Consider the following 9,104-nt stretch of genomic DNA (forward strand, 5'->3'; position numbering starts at 1 on the left):
CCGTAGTTCTAAAGGGAACTACTTTTCGAGGGAGATGAACTTAAACAGAGTATACATTTAATAGGCATGCAATACGAATAAGAAAAAGGCTAATTATTAAAGAATTTGAATTGTTTTATTATGTTGGCCGGCGCGAAGTAGAATAAACAGAATAATCACCTCAAGGCAGGGCAAGAAACAGTTTGATATGCCCGGCTCGCGGAAGGTTAGCGTCCACGAGCCGGGCATATCAAACTGTTTATTGCCCGGCCTCTCGGTGATTATTCCTTACTTGTAGCCTACACTCGTGAACTCATTTTTGCATGCGGGTGTCTTCATTCATAAAAAAATAAAAACATTTGGGAGTATGCAAATTATTCTAAAGAGGTCTAGACTCCGTGCGCAGCCCCGCCTTCTCCAGTGAACCAAGAAAGCCCGCGCCGTGACGAACGGGGGATTTGACCCCCTCGGTTTTACACAGGAAACTTAAGATAAGACGGTGAAGTCGCCGGGCGTGCCAAGCTGCGACCGAACCGGCTTGGCAGTGTAAAAAGGCCTATACATCATCCTGCCCAACAATATGGGCAGGATCTAGACCAAGCTCTTCTAATCAGGTCAGCAATAGCCGTGTGTCAATGCCCAGCCTCTGCCTTTGAATGATAATGAATGAATGGAACGTTGCATTTTTAATGTTTACACCAAAGATTCTAGACTACAGAGTGTGTGCCATCAATGAATATTATAAGGAATCGGATAAAGTCTGCTCTCTTTGCTGAGCAAAGCATGTTTCAGAAATCAGCACATTAAGATAATTGTAGTTGTCACACAAGCTGTTTTAGATTTTTGTAATATGGAATTGTTTCAGGGGGGAAAAGGCCTCGAGAAAATATACGCACATGGCGTTCAAGATTAGGACTGATGAAGCATATGTCAGCCCAGGCCTAATCAAATGTGTTTTTATATTTTCAGCATTCATATTATTGTAGTCTATTCTTTTCGTAGGATACTCTGCTGTTAGCCTTGATGGGGACATATTTGAAACCTTTTTAACCCTATTTTCCTGTGACATTCCTGCGTCTCCCCCTCCTACAGAGCCCATTTCAGCACCGTGTCAGTGGACAGTTACAAGCGTACAAACCTCGTTAGAGCAGAGCACGCGCGTTCATGTTAGGAGTTTCAGGAAACGCTCCAAAGAAATTTACGAAGGTTCGCAAGATCCTTCGTGAGAATGATCGTACGAGCTTGGATCCATCGTTATCGGGAAACGGGGCCCAGGTTTAAAGCAGTTACACAATACAAGACCCAGAGAGTTGCCTTTTTTTTCCACACACACACACACACACACACACACGCACACGCACACGCACACACAAAGTGTGTGTGCGCCTCCCCCCGAGCCTCCCAGGATCCTTTGTGGCACCCGGACACGGTGACCACGGCCGTGGTCACAACAATATCATTTACAGAAGAATAATGTATCATCATTTTTATATAACTATTAGAAAAGAAAAGTTTCTGATGGCTAACTATCAGAAAAGTCATACAAAACATTAAATCAGGGTTCCTAACATGTTTATGTGTTTATTGTGTGTGCAGGCTGAATAGCTGTCGTCTGTCAGAGGAATGCTGTGAAGCTCTGGCCTCAGTTCTCAGCTCCAACTCCTCTAGTCTGAGAGAGATGGAGCTGAGTACCAATGATCTGCAGGATTCAGGAGTGAAGCTGCTCTCTGCTGGACTGGGGAGTCTCCACTGTACACTGGAAACTCTCAGGTCAGTTTTACTCAATGTGCAAACCTTCAAAGCACAAGGATCTATATTAGAGTACAAAAAAAACTACAACAAGGACATTTAATGTACAGATTTAAGGCCATAAAGTAAAAATTCACAACCCTAAATAATTACAAGAATAACTCAACATATTTATATCGTTGTTGCCATGACAGTATAAGTTGTATGTTATATAAGTAGAGATTACTATTTTTTATTATTCTTATTCTACCATTCACATATAGTCAGGCTTTTTTTAAAGCTTATTATTAGTATTTAAATCTAAAAAAAATGGCAGAACTTGTCTTTCAATTACGGAAAATGTTAAAGACATTTACACAGTAACATGATCTTTTTATTTTTTTTGTGAAGGCTGAATGTCTGTCAGCTGTCAGAGAGATGCTGTGAAGCTCTGGCCTCAGTTCTCAGCTCCAACTCTTCTCGTCTGAGAGAGCTGGACCTGAGTACCAATGATCTGCAGGATTCAGGAGTGAAGCTGCTCTCTGCTGGACTGGGGAGTCCACACTGTACACTAGAAACTCTCAGGTCAGGGTTAGGGTTAAATGTGTCTTTGGGTCTGTTTAATATGGTTGGATCTAAAAGAACAGACGACACGTGTCTAAGATCCCAGACAGATTCAGCATCATTATTCATTTGTAGGCTGGGGTCAACATGTCAGTGGACCACAGATGGGAGGATGAAAGGCCATAGGAGGAACAGAACTTTAGGGGACGAAAATAAAATGTGTTAGTTTGAAGGGCTTGTTTATTTTTGCTGTCTTGTTTATTTTTGCTGTCTTGTTAACTGCTAGTCTGTTATGAGTTAAAAGGTTATTCTAGCTTACTGAACACTGGCCAGCTGATGGGAGGGTGAGGGGTTGCTGTCTGGATGTTATGGGTTGTATGTTATGTAACTCTGAGGAGTTGCCATTAGCGTAGACATGGTGATGAGGCTCTAGACGGGCTGTGATCTAAAATAAATCATAAAGCTTTTAGTTGTTCTTCATATGGAATTAATACTTTATTAACCTGTTTACTTCAGTAAGAACTATTCTCATCCAAATGGAATAAATAAAGGTGTGTGTGTGTGTGTGTGTGTGTGTGTGTGTGTGTGTGTGTGTGTGTGTGTGTGTGTGTGTGTGTGTGTGTGTGTGTGTGTGTGTGTGTGTGTGTGTGTGTGTGTGTGTGTGTGTGTAGGTTGTCTGGCTGCCTGGTCACACAGGAAGGCTGTGCTTCTCTGGCTTCAGCTCTGAGCTCCAACCCCTCCCATCTGAGAGAGCTGAACCTGAGCTACAATCACCCAGGAGACTCAGGAGCTGCGCTGCTCTCTGCTGGACTGGAGGATCCACAATGGAGACTGGACACTCTCAGGTATTGAGAGGACAGCTCACCATTCAGAGACAATGTCTCCCACAAGGATTCAACCCGCTGCTAGATGAAGTGGTTTGAAAAGGCAGCTGTAACTTATGTTGTGTAGAAAGTGATGAGACGGCAGATGATGATGGTGAATGTTTCAACATGCTGCTCTCACTTTGTTTCCCCCCCCAGTGTGGAGCACGGTGGAGTGTGGAGGCTGAAACCAGCTCTAAAGAAGTGTAAGTGTCTGTTTGATTCATCACAACGCAAACTAACGATTGAGAGGGAAAGTCCATCCACAAAGCAGGAGGTGACGTCTGTTCATTCAGATCTTTCTGGGAATGAAGCTGATGACTGACATCATATATCTTGCATGTGTAAATACTACCATAATTGCTGTGATTATATCATGAGTGATGATTTTACAACATTGGACATAACACCATAATAATCAGGATACTGTTAATCATAATTACATTGTCTATTTTATATTCAAAAACTATTAAATTATACTATCTTCTTGTCACTATTACAATAATTATTATTTTGTTTTAATTCCGGTCATTACATTAGCTAAAGCACATAATAATCATATTAACATGTTTTGAATTATGCATGTGTTTCACCTTAGATTTAAATTAGAGCTGGTGATGCTGTTTATTTAATAATGATGATGATGATAATTATAATTAATAATATTGGTTTAGCAGCCTAATCATGTTTATCCCGTCAGATGCCTGTGAACTCACACTGGACCCAAACACAGCCCACAGACGACTCTCTCTGTCTCAGGACAACAGGAAGGTGACGGGGGTTGAAGAGGACCAGTCGTATCCGGATCACCCAGAGAGATTTGACTTCCAGCACCAGGTGTTGTGTAGAGAGGGTCTGACTGGCCGCTGTTACTGGGAGGTAGAGTGGGAAGGACGGGTTAATATAGGAGTGGCATACAGAGGAATGACAAGGAGAGGAATGAGTACTGACGCCTGGTTTGGATGGAACAACAAGTCCTGGAGTCTTGTTTTTGCCGACGACAATGATGCTGCTGTCTACACTGCCCGTCACAACGGTAGTTCAACAGATATACCTCTCCCCCCCCCTCACTCTAACAGAGTAGGAGTGTATCTGGACCGGCCTGCTGGCTCTCTGTCCTTCTACAGAGTGTCCCCAGGTGGAGGAGGGTCCTCAGACACACTGAAACACATCCACACCTTCCAGGCCTCCTTCACCCAGGAGGTCCTCCTCCCTGGGGTTGGGTTACGTAAGCCTGGTTCCTCAGTTTCTCTGTGAGTGTCCATTGTAGATACACAAGCACACACAAAGACCCATTGAAAAGCACGCACATGTAGACAGTCATAAATGGTTTGGTCCAAGCCGCGCATAGACGCGTGGCTTGGAGCTCCTCCGGATGGTGCCTTCTCTACTTTATTAATGTACAGTTTTATTTATGTCTTAGTTTTAGTATCAGTAGACAATTGCTCTGCACACACCTACAGTAGACAAGACTTTCTAGGGATCGGTACGCACAGTGAAAGGGCCGTCTCAGCTGAGTACCTAGGCGAACACGGTATGCCCGAAGACATCGCCCGGATACCGGGTGAAGTTGGTTCATGGTCCCGGATCTGAAGCGCAAGCGACGACGAAGGGATCGTAAGCAACGACGGGGCCGCAGGGGAGGACTTTTAGCGAGGAGGAAGAGATGCACGGACAAACCGGCATTGCCGAGTATTGCCAACGTTAGATCAATCGCTAACAAGATGGACGAACTGAGACTGCGGGTTGAAACTAACAACATCGTGAAGGATAGCTGTGTGCTTATTTTCACGGATACCTGGCTCCAGGTGTCCATTGCCGACTCTGCGGTAGCACTGGAGGGACGTACAGCTCACCGAGCTGATAGAACTAAGGCTAGTGGGAAACATCACGGTGGCGGCTTACTCATTTTCACTAAAGATACCTGGAGATCCGACACTCGAACTGTGAGTAGCCGCTGTTCCCCGGAGTTGGAATATATAACAGTTAAATGCCGGCCTACATACCTCCCGAGGGAATTCAATGCCGTGCTGATCACAGCTGTTTACATTCCTCCCGACGCTGATGCTAACATAGCACTGGCTCAGCTACATGACGTCGTCAGTAAACAACAGAGCATGGACCCTGAAGCAGTACACATCATCGCCGGGTACTTTAAACACGCCAATCTTAAGGTAGTAGTTCCGAAATTCTACCAGCACATTAAATGTGCCACGAGGGGAGAAAAGACACTGGACAAGGTTTATACCAACATTAAACTAGCCTACATAGCTAGACCGCTGGCTCGCCTAGGCCAGTCAGACCATGTGTCCATCCCTCTGATTCCAGCGTACACCCCCATCAGGAAAAGTGCTCCCATTACCACTAGGACAGTCAAAACCTGGCCAGCAGACTCCACGCCACTGCAGATCAGTCCCGACGGGGATAACCCACAGCTGGCGGAAGAGCTGAACTCCTTCTACGCACGGTACGAGATGGGGCCGGGGGGGGAGGCGACATCACAACCCCCACACCCACCTGCCCCCAGCAGCCTCACCCTCACAGAACACCAAGTGAGACGCACGCTGAAGGCAGTGAACCCCAGAAAAGCAGCAGGGCCGGACGGCGTTCCGGGACGGGTGCTGAGGGACTGTGCTGACCAGCTGACCGGGGTCCTCACCAAGATCTTGAATCGGTCCCTGTCCCAGGCCTTCGTCACACCCTGCCTGAAAACCTATACAATCATCCCGGTCCCAAAGAAAAGCACTGTGAGCTGCCTCAACGATTACCGCCCGGTGGCACTCGCACCCATCACCACGAAGTGCTTTGAGAAGCTAGTCCGTAGTCACCTCATCTCATCCATGCCGCCCAGACTAGACCCACACCAGTTTGCCTACCGAGCCAACAGGTCCACAGGAGACGCCATCGCGACGGCTCTCCATTCCACCCTGTCCCACCTGGAGGAGAGGAGTAGCTACGTCAGAATGCTCTTTGTGGACTTCAGCTCGGCGTTCCAACACCATACTTCCGGACAGGCTGGTGTTTAAACGGACAAACCTGGGACTACCAATCAACACCTGCACCTGGATTAAGGACTTCCTGTCTGACCGCCCCCAGAGGGGGCACATCCAGGAGGACCTGTCCTGGATGACCAACACCAGAGCCATCATTAAGAAGGCACAACGGCGCCTCTATTTCCTGAGAGTCCTCAGGAACTACCACCTTAGGGAGGAGTTGCTTGTGACCTTCTACCGCTGTTCAGTGGAGAGCATCATCACATACTGTATCTGCGTGTGGTTCTCCAGTTGCACAGCTGCAGAGAGGAAGGCACTACAGCGGGTTGTTCACTCGGCCAAGAAGATCATCAGCTGCCCTCTCCCCTCTCTGGAGAAACTGTACAACACCCGCTGCCTCAAGAAGGCTACCAAGATCTCCAGGGATCCAACCCACCCGGGTAGCGAACACTTTGTGCTGCTGCGCTCAGGGAAGCGGTTCAGGACTATGGATGCACGGACAAACAGACTTATATCTAGTTTCTACCCCAGGGCCATACAGGCGTTGAACGTTGCCAACACCTCGTACTTTCACGCACACGCACATAACATGTGGCAGCTACTGGGGAACTGTGCAATTCCCTTCGAACCATCTATTTATCTATTAATTATCATATTATATATAATATTTATTAATTTTTCTAACAATTTTTGTTTTTTCAAGTCATTAAACTGCACATTAACTCAGTTTTTGTTAGATTTATATTAGATGTGTCCGTTTTAGTTAGATTTATATTAGATGTATCAGTTTTAGTTAGATTTATATTAGATGTTAGATTTATATTAGATGTATCAGTTTTTGTTAGATATATATTAATTTTTCTTTTTTTTTCTTTATCATACTGTATATATTGTTTATGTATGTTCCTTGTCCTCTCTTTTTCTTTAAGCACCAGGGGGGAGCTCTCCCAAATTTCGATTTACCTGTACCTGTACTTGGACGATAAAGATCATTCATTCATAAACACACCCAAACCAACAAACACATATGTACATAGAAATTAACACGCACGCACACACAAACAAACACATCGTTCAGCACTCTATAAAAACACACACACACACACACACACACACACACACACACACACACACACACACACACACACACACACACACACACACACACACACACACACACACACACACACATATACAGACTTATTTACACACACACACGTACAGTCTTATTTACAGACATGCACGCACACACACATCCTTCATGGATCTAAACCCACATCAGGTCAGTGTGCCGGTGGTAAGCAGCAGGTAACATCAGTGTCTCTCGTGGTTCATCTCTCAGCCCTCTCTGTGTTCAGCTGGGCTGCTGAGCGTCAGATTAGAGGGGGCCGCTTGGGTCTGGGAGGTCCTCACAGTCCTGACGTTGTTGAGGACCAGCTGTTAGGGGGACGTTTGAATACCTGTGGACCCATGGACGTACCTGTAGTGCATCGGGTTGTTGAGCAGCAGCTGTTGGTGCTCTGAGGGGTCAACCCGTTCAGTGGAAGTACAACACTTTGTGATTGATTTAAATAGTCTCTTACAAAAAAAGAAGATCTTCCTTTGGGTTAAGTAGGTTGTATAAAGATTCACTTTCTAAATGTGTTTTAAATGTTGATTGATGATGAATAAATCTAAAAACATAATTCAATATTTTGTATACTATCAGACATTAATAGTTTCCTAATAAAGGGTTCTGAAATGTATCTTAACTTTGATAAGCCTAACAAAGCAGATGTAATAGTTGTCGATGGGAAAATATTTCAAATGAATATTTATTCCTTGTGTTCAGTGGGTAACAGCACAGCAACAGAACAGTTATTAAAGATATGTGCACCTGTTTATGATTTGTATTTGTTAATAATCCATAAAGTTAATATCCATCTTGATGGATCCAAATGTATCTGTATCACATGTAGTCACATATGTCAGTTTACACTCTCTATCCCCTACCTGCTCCTTAATCACATATATCAGTACTCACTGTCTATCCCCTACCTGCTCCTTAATCACATATATCAGTACTCACTGTCTATCCCCTACCTGCGCCTTAATCACATCAGTATTCACTCTCTATCCCCTACCTGCGCCTTAATCACATCAGTATTCACTCTCTATCCCCTACCTGCTCCTTAATCACATCAGTATTCACTGTCTATCCCCTACCTGCTCCTTAATCACATCAGTATTCACTGTCTATCCCCTACCTGCTCCTTGATCTCATATCAGTATTCACTGAAAGTAGTGTTGAAATAATGCGCATCTGTCTGTTAATCAAGCCATGTGTTGTTACTTATTGCATGTGGTGCCACCTCGATGTAGTTCACCTTCTGGCCAACATGATTAGCGCGAAGGAGACACAAAGTGTGTGTGTGTGTGTGTGTGTGTGTGTGTGTGTGTGTGTGTGTGTGTGTGTGTGTGTGTGTGTGTGTGTGTGTGTGTGTGTGTGTGTGTGTGTGTGTGTGTGTGTGTGCGCGTGCGCGTGCGTGTACCACCTTGCCTTGGTACCTTTCTGAACACCTTCCGGTAAAAGGTGAAACAGTATGAGGAAGGAAATAACTAGAGAAGAATCCAACCCAACAAGATTATTGATTTAACAAAGAGATAATGGAGGGAATAGCCCGGCCTAATGAAGAAACATAACCCATTATAAATGATAACATTACATCACTGTCTGCTCTACTTTACTGGTGTATATAACCTTTAATGCTATTTTCCATTTGGGTTGAATTATAATCGTTGTCGTGTAGTTCATGTCTGCTTCTGAATAATGAATGGCAATCAAATTGTGCTTTTATGTCAACAAGTATGGAAGTATGGTGTTTCTGTGGGTTTGTGCGTGTTTTGTGTGTGCGCGACTGCGCGTGTGTGTCTGTGTGTGTGTGTGTGTCTGTGCGTGTGGTCCCTAAAAGGTCCACATGAAGACTAAAGACCATAT

At 44.8% G+C, this 9,104-nt stretch overlaps 1 protein-coding gene across 1 annotated transcript in view; it reads left to right on the forward strand.

The window, feature by feature from the left end:
- The window catches only part of LOC130377011 (uncharacterized), a 65,802-nt gene extending 61,369 nt beyond the window's left edge, over positions 1 to 4,433 (forward strand). The window contains 5 exon segments of the mRNA XM_056583954.1: positions 1,576 to 1,749; positions 2,119 to 2,292; positions 2,943 to 3,116; positions 3,294 to 3,340; positions 3,835 to 4,433. Coding sequence (XP_056439929.1) covers positions 1,576 to 1,749; positions 2,119 to 2,292; positions 2,943 to 3,116; positions 3,294 to 3,340; positions 3,835 to 4,433 — 1,168 coding nt within the window.
- The last annotated feature ends 4,671 nt before the right edge of the window (positions 4,434 to 9,104 follow it).

This window comes from Gadus chalcogrammus, chromosome 23 (genome assembly GCF_026213295.1).
Source record: "Gadus chalcogrammus isolate NIFS_2021 chromosome 23, NIFS_Gcha_1.0, whole genome shotgun sequence".
Taxonomy (NCBI): domain Eukaryota; kingdom Metazoa; phylum Chordata; class Actinopteri; order Gadiformes; family Gadidae; genus Gadus; species Gadus chalcogrammus.